Source organism: Haliaeetus albicilla, chromosome 20 (genome assembly GCF_947461875.1).
Source record: "Haliaeetus albicilla chromosome 20, bHalAlb1.1, whole genome shotgun sequence".
NCBI classification, from domain to species: Eukaryota; Metazoa; Chordata; class Aves; order Accipitriformes; family Accipitridae; genus Haliaeetus; species Haliaeetus albicilla.
The window spans coordinates 7,155,358-7,177,026 of NC_091502.1; the positions used below are offsets into that span (position 1 = coordinate 7,155,358).

At 35.7% G+C, this 21,669-nt stretch overlaps 1 protein-coding gene across 4 annotated transcripts in view; it reads right to left on the reverse strand.

Annotated features, from left to right (window-relative positions):
- Positions 1-21,669, reverse strand: part of SGCG (sarcoglycan gamma) — a 162,662-nt gene that overhangs the window by 79,096 nt on the left and 61,897 nt on the right. For 2 of the 4 annotated variants that reach the window (XM_069808152.1, XM_069808154.1), the window contains one exon: positions 3,114-3,308. In XM_069808152.1, coding sequence (XP_069664253.1) covers positions 3,114-3,308 — 195 coding nt within the window. Of the gene's footprint in view, positions 1-3,113; positions 3,312-21,669 lie in introns of all 4 variants that reach the window. The other 2 variants (XM_069808151.1, XM_069808153.1) reach the window with 1 other exon arrangement.

Here is a 21,669-nt window from a genome sequence, read left to right on the forward strand (position 1 = left end):
GAAAAAAGGAATCTATCCTCTATTTGGGTTGTCTCCTTTCAGTCTAGATTTTATGAAATGAAATGAAATGAAATGAAATTCTGTTCTATTTAGTTGTATTCACTTAATGCCGAAGGCCTCTCAAACAATGGAGTTTAGAAAAGTCTCTGTCTTTCCACATCCTTCCAAATTTGTACAAGAAGATTAAAAGCTATTAATCTTGCAGCATATCTATGTCTGGTTCACGTTCTCCTTTATCAGCTTAGCTTGTTTGCTAGTATTTATCATGCTGTCTGTTTTTTTGGGTTGAGATAGGAGATGTGTGCGTGGATTAATTCTATGCCAGAGTTTGTTGAAGCTTTGTTCATAAGTTCATTATAATTTTAATCTGGATCTATGAATAGACATAGCACGAGATTTTTGTATCCTTCAAGTTATTATTTAATGAAAGATTTAAGGATGCTTTACAGAAAAAGAAAACAATTTTTACACTGTAAAAGAAACTTTGATGTCTAAATAACAATTTTGTCAACTTTGAGTGGGCTCATGAAAGGGCTGTGCTATAGAACTATGCCAATCCATCACTAAAGCACCAACACCCCTATGCACTACACTGCAAAACTGTTTTCCTAATAAAACTACATACTACAATCATGTTATGTTTAAAGTTTTCTTTGAGCATAAACTCTCTTCAGAACTGTACTATAAAAATACCTTTTAAAATGTTTATCATGTTTTTTCTACATATATCAACCTTAGTAAGAATAGCACTTTTCTTGTATTATTTTACAGAGAAACAGTTGTTCATATTTTATTAGCTATTAATATTCTAATATTAACAGGGATGAGATTTTCATGTATTTTTTTAAAACTAGGACTGAATACTTTTGAAGTATTAGCTAAAAATAAAATATCTATTACTAATATTAAACATAACAAGTAGTGTAATCTCTACCTAATATACCAAGAACACATAATTAATAGATATAAAAAGTGTTATTACAGCTGACAGACTAATATTTGCCAAATAACTGATGACTGCATAGGATAATATTTCACAATTACTTTTAAACTCTTCCCAATAATGGGAATGTTTAATTGGATAAGTAGGATATATATGAATCAACTCATTTCCTAAATAGCAAATACTTGTCAAGCTTAGAACTCAAGAACCATAAAAATCTGAGAATATATTGTTACCTCTCTCTTTGAAACAATACCCCCAAACTTGGAAAAATAAATACTTAATTCCACTAGGAATAGGGTTTGATGATAGTGTTGATAATTTCTACGACTGTTACACTCATTCTTTACACTTGGCATTTCCTTGGATAGAGGAAAGGACTGTGATGCTTCAAGTATACTTCCAGACTTTGAACATGCACTTAATGCCTATACTCTTTCTTAGACTTTTCTTTGAGGCTAGCAGCACTTCTCTGGATGACATTTCTGGTATCTTCAGAGTTACTTGTCTTGACAGAAATACTCTCTTAAAACAATACCCAGCAAAAAAAGTTCTCCCTTCTTAATGACCTCACACATACTTTTGCTGAGGATTGTGACATACATGTGTACTTTGCATAAATGTTCTTATAGCTGATATTTAGCTGAAATATAGATATTTCCCTAAAATTACCCCAAATGAAGGAAGGCATTACAGTTAAGTCACTATTTAACCGGGTATGTCAGGAACATAGATTCTTTAACAGAGAATTAGGAAAACCCCTATAACCATGGCATTCATAGCCCACCTTGTGAAAGAACGTAAGCTGCACTACGTGAGCTGTTATTCCACTGCTCTTGTTGCCAAGGCAGAAGGCCACTGTCCCTCAGCAGATCAAGGCATTTGGTGCCTTCCTCACAGATAACTAGTAGGAGATAGGAGTTCCTACAAGTGGAGTTTCTTATGCTATTTTTGTAGTCCTGACCGATATTAGAGAAGAAATACCCAGTTTCATACAAAGAAACCAAACCAACAGAAAATAATTTTTAAAACTTCTTAAAAATATAAACCGGAGCCACACAGAAAACAGTTTTAATTTATTCATGTTCTCTGTGATACATGATGTGCATCTTCTAAGTGCGCATCTTCCATGTGAACTGCATAACAGAAGAATTATATGTGTTCTAAGATGTTCTGCATTGTAATCTCTATGACAGTAACAGTGCTGAAAAGAATTTATGTGGGTGAAGAAACGACAGGAATTCAAGGACTAGCAACTATATTAGTAAGCAGGACTTAAAATTAACCTACTTTATAGTAAGAGAGAGTATAGAAACGCTTCTATGAAGATAAAATGGCCTTCAGTTAGTGACAGAGGCGTAATAATGATAGATAATGGGAACTTTAATATAACACTTTCTTCAGTAGCGGGGGCAGAGCTGTAGGAATTTACTATTATTGTTTTTCTTGTAAGAAGTCTATTCAAATCATCTCTGTATCATGACTGCACGTTAGGAACAAATTAGCTTAGCTTCAATATTCAGTGATGCATTTTATTGCATTCTGACTAAAGCTACATCTTACTGACTTATGAAAGTTACCCTTTAATCTACCACACAAAATTATATTATAAATATTAAAATATATACAACAATGGAAAGTTATTAACTTTATTCCTGAATAATATAGCTGCTTAGCCTCAAGCACGAGGTAGTAATAATTACCTCTGAGCTGTAATTAACTGGGCAAATAAATTGTTAAAAATTTAGATGCTGATAAATAGGAGAAGGAAGCTAAGAAAAAACAGCAACTGTCAGCAATATTTTAACACTAAGGAATTCTGTATGAGATAAAATTACAGCAAACACATCTATAAAATACAAACAGAGACTATGAGACAGCAGTAAAATACATTCTCCTAGAATGGTTAGATTCACTTCAATATAAGGTATCAACAACCTCAGTATTTTGAAGATTATTACCAATACAGAAATTACAGATCAGGAAGTACATTCAAAGACAGGTATTTCTTATATGCTTTCAACCAAAGTACAAATTACAGTTGAGAAGGAAGAAAAAAGAACCATCTATTACATGCAGAGAAGCTGATGTACTTACAAAATAAGTGAAGTGGTAAGGTAGGGAAGAGAAGAGAGTAAGAAAAGAATGGAAAATTAAAGAGGAAACTTACTGGGGAAAACCACATCACTTTAAGAATCCAAATTGTCAAAGAAAAATTCACAACGAGGATGATAAGCAGGAGGAGAACAAACAGGTAGAGGCAACGCTTTCTCCAGCCATAAATTCCAATTTTGTAGACATATTCATTCTTCGGCCTCTCTAGGCTAGTGCCTGGTGTTGTTGTAGTGTATTGTTCACGTACCATCTGCTATGTAAAGAAAAAAAGGGACTGCTTAGTTTTTGAGTTAAATTAAAAATATTTATATAAAACCTCAAGGAAAATATGCAGATATAATTGTAATAGCAAGTTACTACAAACTAGAAACTCATATCAAGTTTTATCTGGAAAGAATTTTCAGCATGTCCCATTCAAATTACACCTTACTTTTTGGAACACACAATGTGATGTTTTAACATATGAACTGCATCAGTTGCCATTTTCAGGAGGCTTAAATTTATTTTATCCTATATAGAATGGCAACACTTCTTCCCATTTTTCATAATATTCTAATTCTCCCATCACAAAATGGATGGATCATACCGATATCAAAGTGGATAATCAGTGGCTCACAGAACAATATTATTTTACTGTAAAAATAGTTACAAGTGGTAATGGTAATTTGTAAGCACAGGTTTAAAAACACTTCCACATATTCTTTTCTGAATTCAGTAATAAAATGCATTCTTTGTGTTACGAAACTTAGCTGTGTATCACTGGAATGCCAAAATATGTTAAGCTTCAGAATCTGTATATAAAGAAATGAAATGGTTCTTACTAATGTAAAAGAAATAATGATTTCTCAGTTTATCAGATATTCATATTTAAAGATATATTAGCAATAAAATCATTACTTACTGGGTTTAAACAACTTCTTTCACTTTATATTAAAGTTCTTAAAGAAGCATTCTTTGAATTTAAAGAAATCTTACCAGACTGCACTCCTTAAAACATGAGGTTATTCACTAACTTCTACTTTTACAGCACAGAGATCACCAACAATTCAAACCATTCATTAAAGCTTACAATTTCAGGCAAGACAATAAAATCTCAGCAGCTAAAGCTGCTTATCTAGAACAACAGTGGGCAACATCTGTCTCATTTCCACTGATATAAAACAAAAAAAAAACCCCAACCATGGATGTTCAAAAATAGGTATAGTAAGTGCAAGCACTTCCCATGAGCCAGGTATATCCACAGGCATCTTACATCCAACAACTGGTCAACTTTTCTACAACATAATGTTCCCAAATGAGAGTGCCCTCAGACAGGTTTCACACAAGGTCTCCTCTCAATTCTGAATTTACTCCTGGGAATGAGATCACTGTGCTCTGCTCACACAACTTTCAAAACATGATTAAATTACATCCTTGCCCAGCTGCTGAATTACTCTAAGTTGTTAAAGAAGCTCTTTTCAAGTCTCCTGCAGAGCCATCCTGTGTCTGTAACAAGCTTGTGGCTCTCAGTTCTAATCCTAATGTTTAGAAAGATGTCATCTTTTGTTCCTGTAGCTTCCTATCAAACTGCAAGACAGAGAATGCAATATAAGTTTACAACTGAACAGAAGTTCATGCATTATTTGTTTGGATATATGCAGCATTCATCTTCTTTCTGCACTTCCAATCAAAAAATCTTTTAATTTGTTGTTTGTTTATATTAAAAAATGAGATTTGCTCATCAGCAGTTCATAGTGTAACTATGCTACAGCCATTATGGGACAATATTTTAATTAATTTTTTGCTGCTATCAGTCTCAGTTGCTCAGGATACTATGTATATAAATCTTTTCATCTGCTGAAAATAGTATAACGATGTATTAGTGGCGAATCATAGATTTTGAAATCACTTGGCTTAACATTACTGCAAAACATTGTAGATTTACAAGATGTTACTTGATGTTCACCACATAAACTACATTTGTTTAAAACTATCATTATATTTTTCAGTTCCGTGTATTACTCAAGCACCTAGTACTGATTATAGGATACTGTTTATATATGATTTGCAACTATTTTTTTCCTGTTTTCCTGTTTATCATTGTATAACAAAACCATATCACTCACATAGAAGTTGCCCTTTATCTTAAACCTACTTTACCATGCTCTGCCAAGTAAGACAAATTGGGACATTTATACATACAATGGGTTTCATAAAATGCTTAGAAAAATCTTTACACTTACTTCCACACACCTCTCTTTAACGCTGTAACTTACAGGGTAGGATGCAGTAACTGTTATCTGGTGACACCAACAGATATACTTTGAGAAAAAACCCATACAGTTCTTGCTCAGGTATAGTACAACTATCTAATACCCTAACATAGCATACCCTCTGAATTTCTTACTGTTTCCTTCTTTACACATACTTGTTAAGTGTCAGTATAACAAGAAACAAGACAGATGACAGCTACAGAAATTTCCATGGTAACAGAAGCCCCCTTCACAAGACAAGACTGTGGGGGGTTTTTGGAGATAAATAAAAACCATTTCTAAGAAAAAAAAAAGTCATTAAAAAAAAAAAAAGACTTTTTAATGACTATTGAAAAGTCATTTCAATAGGGCTGTCTCATGAAGTTAGCTGAACCTTCAACAACAAATTTCTAACCTGTGGCATCTAAGCTTTGCCTGTTCTTTGTGTTGCTGTTTGCTACATCTTCAAGGTAAATGTCACAGTAGAAACATCATTTGATAAAGAGTAAATTAATTCTCAAATCATCATGTTTTTATGTCAGTCTCATCACAGTGGTCTCTGAGGTTGGGATTCATCTCACAATGTCAGACACCAACAATTTAGCCTTCAATATCTGAGACAGTCAACCTGGATTCCCTTTATGGTCAATGGAGAGAAACCTACCCCTGCTGGGAATTATTTATCTGATTTATTTTAGATGTATACTTTAGACATCCAATGAACTGCACCTTAGATGTATTTAACTTCTCTCCATAAAGTGAGAAATAAAGAGAGCCTGGGATGACTTTTTCATATGTACATACCTACATGTTTTAGACGTAAGCATTTGGTCAAATTAATTCCAACCAGAATGATTTCTAGAAGCATGTAATTTAACAAGAAGATAGGATTCTTTTGATTCCTGTTCTCCATTCCACTTTTACCCTGTTGTAAAATGTTTATTGTGTGAGTTGAGGGTTTTATACATAATGTATTATGTAGTGCTGTTTAATGAAGCGAGGTCAAAATCCATTATGCATTTCACCAAAAAGCCTATGAATTTTGTGATTGTTTTCAGCCCTTCAGAAATTCCACAGGGGACATCTCCCAGCACAGCATTGTTCCCTGCACAAATTATTTTGTCTAAGAGAAAACAGTTTTGTTGTTCCTGAGCATTATTAATACTGCCAAAAATTGCTTCGGTCCTAGCAAATGGGTAGTGCTCGCCTAGACAACTGACTGCTTTGAAAAGGATTAAACTTTTCTACTTAATATAATATTTAATGATTTTTAAGAGAATTAGTGGCCCAAAACCAAGTAATTGCAGGGGAAATCCTTTAAGAATTTATACTGTTGGACTGTTTCTTCTGGAGCAATCAACCTTCCATATTACTGACTTAGACGTTCACAAGCTGAAATCACACAGGAGAATAATCTCAGACCTGTCTGGAGAAGTCAGAGAGAAATGCTTTTATAGGTTTGGGCTGTTTTAAGAAGCTGGGCTGAAAGGAAAGCCTTAGACAGGCAGACCTCAGTTGGCTGGCGAAGTCTGCCAGGATTCAAGAGAGACTCTTAGAAGGAAAACAACAGATATTTAGTACTATGATGAAAAATGTGATTTGTAAATGGAATAACCGTGAAACTGTAAGTTGGTTGTGTAGGAGCATACTAAACAGACACCCGAAGGAAGTGGTTACTTAGACACCTGGGTATACACAGGTTAGTTGGAGAAGCAAGAAGTTTCCACAATTACTTTGGTAACTGTTATCTTTATATTCTTTTACAAGGAGGCAGCACGCAGTGACAAACTACAGAGTGTAAGAACAGTCTGGGCAACCTATAGTGCAGACTAAATTCTGACATCGTTCAAATGGGCCATGAAAACATGTATTATTTGGATCATGTCAGCAGTACCATAATAAAAAAATCTTCTACTTAATTGAAAGTAGAATTTCTTGGTGTTTCTACTCAAGGGACCATGCAATCAAGGTCAACTACTTGCATATTCCTTACAGATTTTTGTATATGTGGCCATAATTCATGGGATCGAGCTCTATCATGGTAGTTTGCTATTTGAAAGTATTTTCCAATTGTCATTATCTGTTTTACTGGGATCCATTTTTATCCAATTACTTCTTGCCCGTTTGCTGAGTTAAAACAGATACTGAATGCTAATTAGCTGACAAAAGATTTGTCATAATTTAAAATGAGATAGAACTTGTGAATTACTTGTACACTGCAGATATTTTGACCATGTGAGATCTTCTCATGTGTTCAGGCATTACTTGTAAGTGTTGCAAGTAATGCATGAAATTCATGCCTATAGCAATACATACATGAGCTGCTGGAGAACGAGCTGTATGTTCTTTAGATTGTGTTACTAAAGCTGCCCTCTAAAAATACGTAGCTGTGACAGAATATTTCCTTGGATCTATTCCACCTTTTTCCATGCAACACTTGGGAGACTGGCCTCTGTGATTTGCATGATTCAGAGGTCCAGGAGGTTTTTATATTAATACCTACATATTGAAAAACTGTCCATCAATAATGTTATTGTTGGATTTAGGTTAGTCTGGGCATCAAGTTGAAAAAGCTATTCTGATAGCTCTGGAATATTCAATTAAGACAACTGTGTTTTGAAGAAGGAATTTGCAAACTTATCAGTAAGCCTGCTTGGGAAAGCAAGCCTGAGTAGAAGCTTGTTAATCTTATTATTTTCAGGAATTTTTTATCTGTAGGAATTACTGAAGAAAGAACACTATTTCAATTAAAATAAGCAATCTCAGTTTATTTCAATTGTAAAATCATGTTTTCACTGTTTTTGTTCATAAAAGGCTGTGTTATTTTCTTGAACATAAATAAAATTCTCCTTAATGCACAGTTCAGAACTGTACTACTCGAGTACTTGTCATGTTGTCATAAAGCAACTAATAATAATAAATTATTTTTATAAAAAAAATAAAATAGAAAGCATAATTTAAATATGAAACTACTTAGTTTGTTAATACTAATAACCAACTATAATTTCATTAATAATTATATAATTATTAGCATTTTATATTTTTGGGCTGTTTCCAACTATGTTGGGACTTTCAGCAGAGACAAAGAGCTTAGCACTCCAGAGAACCTTTTCAAATCAGAGTTAAGAACTAGTGAGGTTTCATGAAGACGTTTGCACCACTAACGCTCATACTACACACATTCTTTTGAAAGGGATCTTCAGTCATCAGTGCTTCTACTCTTCTCTCTTTACATGAAGTATATTCATTCACATGCAAGAAAATTCACAGTATGTGTGGGTATGAAAGAGCTCATAGAGCTAAACTAAAACAGTTCAGTAGAAAGACTATTTTAACTATTTAAACTAAATTCTTGTGCCATTATAAACAAACTGTAAACTAAAATAAAATGACCTGTCAATTCAGGCAAGTGAGAACTACTTTTACGATCTGCATACAGTATCTTCATGGAACATTATGTTCATTAATGTTGTTTTTATATAATGCATTGGGCTAGATGGGTATTATTATACAGTATGAATATCTGAAGTACATTAAGACTTCACACTTTGGTGGCATTCAGGTATGCACACTTTTGTCTTTGCGGAGGACAGAAGCAGTCCACTGATTAACCAAGAGGAAATAGGTGCAGCTGGAGTATTTTCCTGACAGAGGAAAAACAGTTGAGGCAAAACTGTTGTTCAAAGAAAAGAAGAGAAACTTTTGGAATCCATACGGAAGAGCTTTCAACACAAAATCAGAAAGGCAGGGAAAACTCAAACTCTCATGACTAGACGAAAATTTTCTAGTTCCTTTCAACCCTCCCCCGTTTCAAAATACTGTATTTAATCTTGCCCAAACTTGCTTTGCTGAGATTTGAGTATTATATAGTATATTACAGTTTGAATTGTAAACTAGTGTCATCAGCTAGAAAGAGCCAGATCCCTGCAGTGTAATTTGTGGAAACTGGCAAAGAATTTCATATCGCCTAGTTAACTGTTTGCATACCCCGCAGTGCAAATTTACATAATAACTATGACATGGTCACAATTAACAGCTTTGCACATTTTAAGTACCACTGCAATAGCTGAAAGGTAGTCACTGACAGCATAGGATGAAGTGCTATATTAAAAATTATTTGTCTAATATCTGTGTATTTTTGAATGTAATTTACAGTAAAAATGTGTTTAAAACTTTGGTATCAACTTGATTTATTTTTCCTCCTTTAACAAACTCCCCAAACATTAATTGCATCAGAAAAAAGTCAATTTTCATGATACTTCCTTCAGAATCAAAAAGCCAAGCAAAAATACTAGACAGATTTCTTTGTAAATTATTTTAAATTTTTGCGTGCCTTACTAACATTTTAAGAAGTAGCTAGTTTCTGGTGTGAGAAATCCCATGTCTTTCATGTAAAATGCCTTAAAATGCTTTAATTAAAAAAAAAAAAAAAGTGAACCTTCTCTCTGAAATTCAGTCACCATTACAGCTAAGTTTCCTTGAGTGACCTTGAGTACTGTAATGTGGAAAAAAAATATTAAACTCTCACTATTATTTACTTTCCCGAGATTTCCAACATATGTTACTCTGTCTTGGTAGACAACAAAAATCTTTTCAAGAACACAACTTAGAATAACTGATGTAGAAGTGATTGGATGATGATGTGGGTGAGATGATACCCACATCTAGATGACTGCCTCATCCACAGGGCTACTGGCTAGACCTCAGGGAGCTCTCCTTACTATTACAGATTTCTAAAATCAGTCTTTCAGAAGAGAGAAAAGAGCAGTCTGTACAGCCATTGTTTTCACCTAACAATGAAAGACTGAGATCCAATAATGTGTCAAGACCATTTTAAGTGTTTGCACAAAGGACTGCAAGTCCACCAGAACAGAAGATACATAATGTATTGCAGTCAATATCAGAACAGAAATGATTGCAAGCTCTTCTGGCTGTGAGGTTTCTCTCTCTCTCCCCTCCCTGGATTTAAATATATTTTACATGTGAAGCAGAAGCCAGAATAGATTCATTCCACTAGATCCCTTTTTCTTTAATCATGCATTTAACAAAATGTTTATAATTAAGCTAGGTATGAACTAAATGACTTGATTTATGAGTCATTTAAATTCTTAGTTAAGGCTTTCAGCTAATACAAACAAAGTAGAAGGAGACTGCTTAATCTGCTTTCTTGTTCTCTACAGTATCACAGAAGACAGGAGTTTGCTGTGGAATGACGGTGTACCTGTGTTACTGCGTTCAATTGTTCATGAGGTGATGAAAGGTAGTCTTTGATCTATCATGTAACAGTTTCCCCAGAACAGAATCATAGAATCACAAAACATGAAAGTTGGAAGGAACCTCTGCAGATCATCTAGTGCTATTCCCTGCTCAAAGCAGGGTTAACCTTGACATCAGAATTGGTTATTTGTTGGAAAAAAAGGTGCAACTATACATTATCAGGAATTTATTTTCTTCAATAGACTTAGTGTCTAAATAGTCCTGCTAAACTTTGATTGTCTAGAGTCTCTGTGGCAGCCTTACATGCAATTTGAGAAAATACTTATGGGTTTTTTCAAGTTCTTAAATACTGCTTGGACTCCTCTACTGTATTGTTACATTTAGGCTGTTGGAGTTCTGATCCTTTTTACCCCATTTGATACAACTAACATATTTTTATGAATACCTTCCTGCTTCTAACAACTCCTCATCCTGCTTCTTAGCTATACTGGTTTAGCCATGTCTTTTAAATACCTATTTACCCTGAGCATCTGATATGATATTCTGAAATAGTCACATGCAAAAATCTGTTTCCTTTTCACAGGCTGTTTTCTTTTTACATAGTGCCCTTTTTGTGCCCTTTTTAAAGTTAAGAACATTGACTAAGATTCTTCAGCTCTCCTTACTCCATCAAAGATATTTACTCTAACGTCAACATGGCCAATGTTACAATACATTCCTTGACAACAACATGAAAGAGACCTTGTGCACTGCTCAGAATTAAGTCAGGAAATGACTCTGCTTCCTGAAAAACTGCTCCCCAGACCAGTCACTTATAGGATCTAAAAATGTGGTCTGAATGTTGGACCTAATTATAACATTTATACTACAAAGGTAAAATAAAAAAAACAGTTTCCTCTCATAGTGTTTCTGATCCACTACAGCAAGTCACAGTCATTGTAATCACTCTGGTCAGGTCATTGGCAATATAGTATTTAATATTATCAATCATATTTATACTGTTGATATTATTATTATGTTTAGATTGCACATTTCAGTCCATGAGCATGTTGATGTAACTGCTGAGTTGTTGATACAACTGCTTTATCAATCTGTCTTTAGAGTAAACTTCTGTTAACACATGGCACCACTTGCATGTCCTATTCTGTCTTTCCCGTATGTTTTTAACTTGGTGTTACCCACTGACTGTTTTCCTTCTGTTTTCAACATGACTATTGAGGTTCATTTAGTTTCTTAGTTTCCTTAAAGCTAATCATTTTAATTTTCCTGTCTTATTCTGAGGCTACAGAAACATGTATAACTTCCCTTTAATTCCCAGTCTTCTACCTCCAATTTAAGTGAGACTTTGTTCATCATATCCTACTGCCAGGTTCTTTTTTATCCTGTAGCTGGGGATGTACGTTTTTTATAACTTCCCTCTTCACATCGTTCCAAATGTGCTCCTCTGCACTATTCAGCTTTCCCTCAACCTTAAGTTTAAAAAGTTCTAACCTTTTTAAAGTGTCAGGTGCCTGGTTCCATTTCTGTTAAAATGAAGATATCATTCCTATTACTGGTTCCCTCTAGTTCAAAAATATTCCCAGCTCCTAATGAATTTGAGCCCCTTTTGTTACTCATGTTCTTTCCACATGGTCCTGCATGTGGTAGTAAAAATATTTCAAAGATTGCTACCATGGAGGTCCTGGTCTCAGTTACCCATATCTCAGTCTAATCCTCGCCTTCACAACCTCTTTGCTAGTTTTCTAGACTCTCAGTAGCTTTAGCGGTTCCCTCAATTTCAAGGTTGCAGACTTGCACCCTTTCCTGGGTCTAGTTGACTGAATCAGCAATTTTCCACAAAATGCTGCTGCCGTCCTTTACCCATCAGCCAAATAGATAAAGGTTCCTAAATACTGATAGTAGGTATAAATTATCACTAATGTTAGTCAACTTAAATCCAAGTTACTTGAACAGCACGTGTAACTACTTCTGATACAGCTTCCCCTGCCTTGCATACAGTGCTGGAATTACTGGTGCTTTAACTGCATTCAGAGTCAAGAAATGTGCTGCTTTCTTCCATCTTTGTTAAAATTCTAGATATATGGCTCCTGCAGATCTGAAATCCAGCTGCAGTAGCCAGATTTGGTAAGAGAGGAAGGAAAAGAGATAAATTAGCCAGCTATGTATGGAGCAGAGTTTAAAAAATCATTCTGTTGCAGTCATAGAGGGATATTTTATTCCCATTCTCTTGACTAAGATTCTGTGCTTAATGAGAAGTTCCGCTTCCAGCATAAAAATATACTACATTTCCTGGACCTGCAGAAAGTTCCATTCTGCTTAATGTTACTAACATATATACAGATGAGAAAATGGTAATTTCCAGTTCAGTATACCAACTTGAATTTTCTTCAACATGACCTTCACTCTCCTGAAATTTTCTTTCTTTTCCCCCTTCCCCCCTTCCACCATCCCACCCAACTTCAGGACTGTACTAATGAAGTTTGTTCTCTATCCCCAGCCACTCCTTAGTTTAACTACCATATTTGATGATATTCTTACCAAAGTTGCCTTTTTTGCAGGGATGCAACTTGTTTCTTTGAACACTGACCCTACTAGCTGCCTGTCTAGGAAATTAGGAGGTTAGAAAAATGAATGAATCAGCCAAGATAACACATGCAGAACTTCCCTGACATTCTTGTCTTTCTTCCCTCCTAATAAGGGACTATTTTAATTTCAGGTGCTTCTGTTGTCTTGTAAATTGAGCTGGGATGAGATTAAATCATTCAGTAACATCTAAGCATGCAGAAACATTACAGCAGGGACTCTGGTATCAGTAATATGTGTTAAGCCTTGCAGGACTCCTTAGTATAACTTTTACTTCCTCTTAAATGGAGAAGGAGGAAACCAGGGATCTGCACTTGTTCACTTCCCAACTACAGAACATGCTATACACTGGGACTACCTCCCAGTCTGGAATTCTCTACCTGTGCAGATTCCTGAGATTTATGCTCTTTTGCAAGTTGTCTGCTACTCCATGATTCCTTTTAATAATATTTTAGGGAAACACTGCTTATAGTTCACCCACCTGAAAGAAGGTCAAGCTAGATGTCATCAGTGGAGCAAATTTTAGAAAACTGAAATTAAGAATTCTTGTCTTAAAAGTATTTGCTCAGGATGAGAGAAACCCAAGGGACCCTAGTGTAACTAGAAAATTTCAGGAGAGTGAAGGTCATGTTGAAGAAAATTTAAGTTGGTATACTAACCTGGAAATTACCATTTTTTCATGTGTATATATGTTTGTAACATTTAAGCAAAATGAAACATTCTGCAGGTCCAGGAAATGTAATATTTTTACACTGGAAGCAGAACTTCTCATTAAACATAGAATCTTAGTCAAGTGAACGGGAATAAAATATCCCTCTATGACTGCAACAGAACCACTTTTTAAACTCTGCCTCATACACAGCTGGCTATGTCTTACATAGTTGGCATTGAGACAACAGGAGTGAAATTCAGGATAATAGTCAAGCCCAGATCCTAAAAAGCTCCTTAGCTCAAGATTCAGCAATAACTCAACTGAAAGTGTGAATTCCAGTGAACTACCAAGCTTGAAATTGCTATCAGATTTTCTAGTCTAGGGTAGTTATATACAGTGGGTTCAGAGATCAGGTAAATGCTGATGGTGGTGAGCACAAAAAGACTGTCTTTTCCACTGCTGTAACTTTCATCCTTCACTCCCTGACCGGGTGCATTTTCTCCCCTCCCCTACTCATAATGATGAACAAGTCAAGAAGGAAAGAATTAAGATTTCTGCTGAAGAAGAAGGAAGGACAGTGCAAGGATGGTGCAACACAGCTTGCAGGGCAAAAAGAAAAAGCAACTCTCATTGCTCATGCTGGGAAGAGATGCCTGAAGTACAGTGAAGACATTCCCTCAGTCATTACCTCAGGAATACCTGCTCCACAAATGGAAGCCTGAAAGTTAAACATAGCAATTCACATACATGTATCATTTTAGCTGATAAGAATTGTGCAGTCTGAACCTTAGCAGTGCCTTCCAAATACTAGAATGAATCATAGGGGGATGATTACCCATTCCCTTTTCATTCCTTTTTCTCATATGAGCAGAAATAACAATGACGGGAAATAAGAACAAAATATGAATGCAGAAAATGCTACTGTTTAAAAAAATCTTTCTTGGTAGTGCTAATAACCCTGTTTTCTGTAATTAAAACCTCAAATGTATTCCTGAACGATAAATAATACATCATAGACTCTTAAAAAACCCCACAATAATAAATACCCTTCTTAATCAATAAACAACATATTTTGACATGGAAGTTACAAAATAAAAACAATGAAAGAAAACTAAATGGACTGGAAGAATAAGTGAGTAACACCATAGTTAAATCCAATCCTAATGTTAAGATGAACTCTTTAACTGCCTGCATTTATACAGACAAGTCTTCAAATGATTAGCTTGAGTTCTGCAGCACCTGTCTTGAGATCTGCAGAAGAAAGGAACAATTTTAGGCAAGGAATGCTGAGAGCTATCTTGGCTTTAGAAAAGGCTAGCAGAATCGCCCTTTTTTCCTCTCTTTAAAATTTAATAACAATCCTGTCTTTATGGAAAATAAGAACGGTGTGCATTTAGTCCACTGTGTAAAGCGCTTTCTCACTAAAAGGGACAAACCAAAATTAAACACATAGGGATGACTTGAGGTTATAATAAGTTTTCACTCTATAAAATATAAAATGATAGTCTTTACAGGATTATGAATTACACTGAGAGCTGAACACTGCATCCTCTCTTATTCTGATCATTTGATCCTTCCAAGTATCAAAGGCCATTTCTTCAGGCAAAAGTGGAAGGTTTCCCTTAGGGTTGTCATTCTTTGCAAGTAATATAGCTTTACAATGCAATCCAGGTATTATCTGACACTCCAAAAAAGAGAAATGCAGAGAAGATGGCTGACAAATTTACAGAACTTTTACTATAAGCTACCAGAGGTAGGTTTTTTTCACTAGGATTTTAGTTCTTTTATTCAGTGGCAGCTAAATGATTTCCTTATTCAGAACAGATGTGTACATTACATTGGATGCAGATTAGGCCTTTCTATTCAGTTATTATAGTAATTTACCAGAAAAGTCTGGCATTGAATTCTTAAGGTTGTTTGCAAGTAACTTGATGAAGAAAATTCTGAATAAAATATCAAATTATAGAATTTTGTATAATTTCAGATATGTAAAATCCAACAATTGTTTTAGTTACCAGACAAGGCTGTGATAGTTACCATCTACAGTATATAAATTATGTTCTTATGATATGTGATCTATCCCAGACATCCAATTTAAAATTATTATTTAAAAAAAGAATTAAATCAGGCAGCACAAGAATCAGTTCAAATCAGAAGTTAAATGACAATTAAAAACACATATTTAGTCAGACCAAGCTTTAGCAACATCTTTCTGTATATCTATCTACCCAAGTCAGTCTATAATGCAATAACAGTACCAGCAGCTGTCAACACAACTTAATATAAAAAGTTGATTAATTTCAGTACTTACCAACATCTTTGAAAGTATTCTGAATTTTTAATAATTATAGGGATTAAAATTCAAGGAAAATAATTTTTAACTGGTTAACATTCATGGCAAAAAAGGGAAAAAAAAAGAAATAATTCAGCATGAACTAAGAACTAGAACATACTTCTAATGTATCTAAAGGTAGTTCTTAGGATACAGCTGTATCATTGCAAAGTCTTGTAAATTGTTAAAGTATCATATCAAAGTTGGTGATCCTTTTTATTTATTGATCTGCTTCACCATACATTAACAATGTTTCTAATACTGGTGTTCAAACTGTTCTCTTCTGATCTATTACTTTAGTAGTTCCACAGTACTTGATAGTGAATTGTTTACTAAATGAGTGAATGCAATTTCTTACAAGTCAGCTCTTCAAGCATGTAAGTATAGAAGAAATAATTTCAGTATTTTTACTGTAAGAGAATGCACTAACCCCCAAAAAACTAGCACTGAAGCAAGTGGGAACATCGTAGTCTAACAGCTAGTTGTTTCTGAACTACACTTAATGAGATACTCTATGCAAAGAACACAAATTAGCTCAGAACTCAATCCTCCTCTCTTCTAAGAAAACTGACATCCACAATCATAGAATCACAGAATGGTTTGCATTGGAAGGCACCTCAAAGATCATCCAGTTCCAGCTCCACCCCGCCACGGGCAGGGACACCTTCCACCAGACCAGGTTGCTCAAAGCCCCATCCAACCTGGACTCGAACACTGCCAGCGATGGGGCATCCACCACCTCTCTGGGCAATCTGTTCCAGTGCCTCACCACCCTCACAGGGAAGAATTGCTTCCTCATACCTAATCTAAATCTACCCTCTTTCAGTCTAAAACTGTTAACCCTCACCCTGTCACTACACTCCCTAATAAAGAGTCCCTCCCCACCTTTCCTGTAGGCCCCCTTTAAGTACTGGAAGGCTGCTACAAGGTCTTCCCAGAGGCATCTCTTCTCCAGGATGAACAACCTCAACTCTCTCAGCCTGTCCTCATAGGGGAGGTGCTCCAGCCCCCTGATCACCTTTGTGGCCCTCCTCTGGACCTGCTCAAGCAGGTCCACGTCTTTCTTATGTTGGCGACCCCAGAGCTGAACACAGTACTCCAGGTGGGGTACATACATGATGTAATTACAAATCTATGGAGAAAAAGAGACAGGAATTGTTCTTTTCTTTGCCAGTCTGCTGATCCCTGCTTGATGCCAACCAACACAGAATGTACATGGGCTGGAACGCTGGGTTTTCATAAATACTCAAATCAGACATTTAACATTGTCATGGCTTTATTATAATTAATAAGTGATAGTATGGTTGTGGCTTGTCTGTTTTAGAGAATAAGGGAGTTTAATAGTATGGATGCCAGCCACTCCATTCCTGTTGGACTCTTCCATAGGCATGTGTAAATTAAGAGTACAGATCTAGCACTTATTTTGGATTTTATTTTTAAGTACTTGACTTTGCTACTGTTAGAATGCTCTGAAGTCTTTCGATTTCTGTTTTATGTAACTTCCCAGATGAAAAACAAACAAACACAAAAGAACAACAAAAAAAGAAAATATGACATACTATCACATTTAACTGACTCATCTGCAGAGTCTTCATCTTTAGAATGATGTTAGCATACAGATCTACATCTGTACATCTACATCTTTAGCATACAGATCTTGGTAAAACTGGTTGCAGTAGTAGATGTTAGTCTTCTCTATGGACCAGCACTATGAGAGAACGAGATATTGTGGCAGCGCATTTCCTATTTTTTTTTTTTTCTACAGCTGGACAGTGGTAATACTAAGGAAGTGCAGATTCCCTTCTGAGCATTGGGTGGAAGTGTCTTATTTCTGTCCATCTGTCCCAGAAACTGGATCAGCTCTTCCCACATAAAACTATCTTTATCTCTGTTCTTTGTTTTCCCCTTCTCCATGCAATAAAGTCTCAATTTCTTACTTATTTTAGCCAGACCTAGTCTCCTTTCCTGTCAGCTGCATTTCTCCCAGGTTTTGTTAAATCTTTCTCCTTCCCTACTACCTTACAGTGTTAACATCTTTCTTTCACCCCTTATACAATCTCAGTATTCCTTCCCATCTCCTCTGCGTCTTTGCCTCCACCACAATTTTCTGACTCCTTTTCTCAACATACTCATCCAGTTACATCACGTTTTCATTTATATCTTAAAATGTCTCCTCTCCTTCTGTTCCTTTAATCTTCACATATACTGGTAATTCCAGTCTCTTTGTCACATCTGCCCCTAGCCTTTCTTCCAGATACAACGCTCTTGGCTGACCAGGCTCAGTTCTTGTTTCTCTTGAGGACTGACCCCCTGTCTCTGTCTACGTCTTTCCTCTCCTTGTTTGGCTTTTGTTCCCTCTGCTTTAAAATCCATCTCCGTTACACAGACCAGCAGAGGTGTAGGAAAACATCTCACTGAGAGTATAGAACCTTATAGGAGACAAGATCTCAGCTCTCGTTTCCCATTTTCAGACCCAAACCTATTGCAGGGAAAATTGTGCTTCATCTCTATAGTCCTGACAGAATTCTAACTAGTCATTCTGTGGTGATGGCACATTAATCTGGTCCGGAGAAAAGCTGCAAGAAACTAAAGTATAAGCAGAAACTTAGAAGACTGGCTGAAACATTTCACTCAGGAATGCCAAACTGTGATTTTTAGGGTTAAACACTTAAGTTTGGACAGATTTTTACAGGGTCATACCCAGATACCCTGTACATAACATCCTTGATTTGCTAACCCTGGCCGTTTTTTATACTACAAATTTTCCTACCTTACATCTAGAACAGTAAACTAAGCAGGGTCAAGGCGTGTGCTGTGAATATCCATGCCATTTCACTGACAGCATGCATCCTGGAATAGCTTGGCCTATACCACCTGGCACTCTGCCAGACAAATCAGAGACAGCCACTTTATGGTCTGGGGATAGCACAGAGGAGGGATCCCAAAAGGGCATTCTGTTTTGCTGGGGATGAGAATTAGTTATACAGATGCAAGCTGTGTCATGCCATTTGCTGAGGACTAGGCTTTGTTAGCACATATGCGACTTACTCACCCCCCACCCCGCCCTGAATAAAAAACTCTGCTCAAATGAATATTACCCTCATTTTCCACTTAAGAAAACTATTTCTCCTCCATTGATTTGTGTTAACAAGAGTTTGTGATACCACTTAAGTGACCTTAGTTAAGTATATCGGACAGAATAGTAACACGTTCTAAATCAATAAGCAACAACCATTTTCCTATATAGATTTAATTTAATGGACATTTCACGACCTTTCTTCTGAGGAGATTACCAAGATTATAAAATCCCTGTGTGGCAAACAAGAATGCCATCTGTTACAGAGTTTCAAACCTTCTTCTCAGAAAAATGTTCTTGCTTTTATAAAAGGGAGTAATTCTTCACTTGAAATAGAAAACATTTTATCAACTTGTGACAGTCCAGAGGAAGCAAACTGTTTTGCATCATGTGGTAGCTCCATCGAGCTATATAACATAACTATAATTTATGGTTTTGCTTAAATGTGCATGTGGGCACAAAAGATGTCATTCTAACAGACAAAAATTCTGGAATATGCTCTGATATTTATCGGTTCATTTTTCTTTCTTCCCTGCTACAGCCTTTTCAATAACTACTCCAAATTGCAAATTACTTGAAAAATCTACCAAAGGTAGAACATACTTGTGCCCTTCAAAGATATATTTCTGGTTTGTGTTAGAAATTGGAATCCTGGCAAACAATGTGACATTTCAGACATTTAATGAAATTCAAATTCTTACTCTTGATACCATATTTTTACACCACAACCTGTTGTACCTGCAAAAGCAATACATTTAGACCTGGAAGAAAGTGCCAGGCAAAAAATAAGGATGTGTATGTCTGCCAGTCATTTCCAGACTGCTCTGCAGAACTATTCCTGTATTCTCACATATACATTAAAATCTCTATTGTCCTCCAGAGAAAATCTTTCACTTGGATTTACAATATCATTGGCAAGTCCAGAAAACTACAGCACTTGTGACACAAATACAGAAAATATGTATTTTAAAGACACTGTCTTTGTTCTTTAAGTAAAACTGTTTCATATTGCATTACAATGAACTAGGAAGATGTCCACAATACCTTCAGAAGTCTGAGTTTATGGGACATTATCCTCCTATTCAAGGGTTGTAACTTAAAACATTCTTCCCCAATTGCTTGCAAACATCTGATGGTCTCTGTTGTCTACTTTACATTTTACTTATTCATAAGAGACTCTTCTTTTAAAATCCCTTTATAACCATTTACAAACAGAATGAAGGTCACATGAAGAACTGACATTATTGTTCTTTTATTTACTCAAAATATCAAGATAGGGATAATCTGCCTGGGGGTATTCTACCCACTCTGACAATGCTGAAATTGTCTCTGTTTGCATATAAAAATTAATAGGAATTGCATAATATTTGAAGATTTATGTGTGTTTCTCATCACTGTTCTACTCTGTACTCCAGCTCTTGGAAGAATGGACAGTGAGAATATATTGTTGAACTAAAGCTGGAATCATACAGTTAGCAATACCTAAACATATTGGAAGCTCTTGGGGCAGAAAATTAATATGAAGCCATGTTTCAATACTATCTTGCTCCTTTTACCAGAAAGGCACACAAAGAACTTTTTTCCTTCTGAACATGAGTGAATACCATCTGGTCCTGGTGACAGAATAATTATTAATTTTATTGATTTGTCCCAAAAGATCTTCTACTGATTTTTTCATTTGGGACCTTTCTTCAGAGTCATCCTCCAGAAAGAAGGGGCACATACAGAAATTTCAAAGACCCCCTTAGTGGGGAACATTGATGTTAACTCCTTTAAGGTTTTCTTTTTTATTATCTCTGTTCAGGCACATAAAATATAAATCTTCAGTGTATATCAAGTACCTAAATGTATATTATTAATATGCACAAATAAATACAAGTCAATAGAAAAAAAACACAAAGGAACTGAACGCGTACTGTGGACTGCATGAACACACCTCAAAATGCTCCTATAACGTATCAGGTTAGCTACTTGCAGCATCAATTGTCAAAAATATTATCCCCAGTATTTGACAATTTTTAACTTCAATGATAACTGATTGTTCGAAGGTATCTAACCCTGCACATCTGCTGCTGAAGAAGCTATTCAGGTCTACCTTCACTGGCCATTTTGCTAAAATGTGTGGGGAAGAAAAAAAAAAAAATCACTGTCAAGATAGCGATTCAGGTATGGCTAGGTACATATAAAGTCATTTACGAAGCACCGCAAAGCACAGCTTCTCTCTCTCTATGGTCCCCTGATCAACCAATATTAATTTAACACCTACTGAAGCTGACTCATGATACCCCAGAGTGATCCAACACAGGACTTCTTAGATGCTACTAACAGCCAGAAGACACGAAGGACTGGTCCTCACTACCTCTGACCATGAAGCAGTTCAGACATTGTATTTGAACAGACAGTACATCTTCTAGGATCAGATCAATAATATTCTTAAACAAACTTGGAATTTGTGTTGGCAGGTAAGTGTTTCAACTAGAAGGAGTGCTGGGAAACAGCAAACTCAGAGCCCCGTTTATG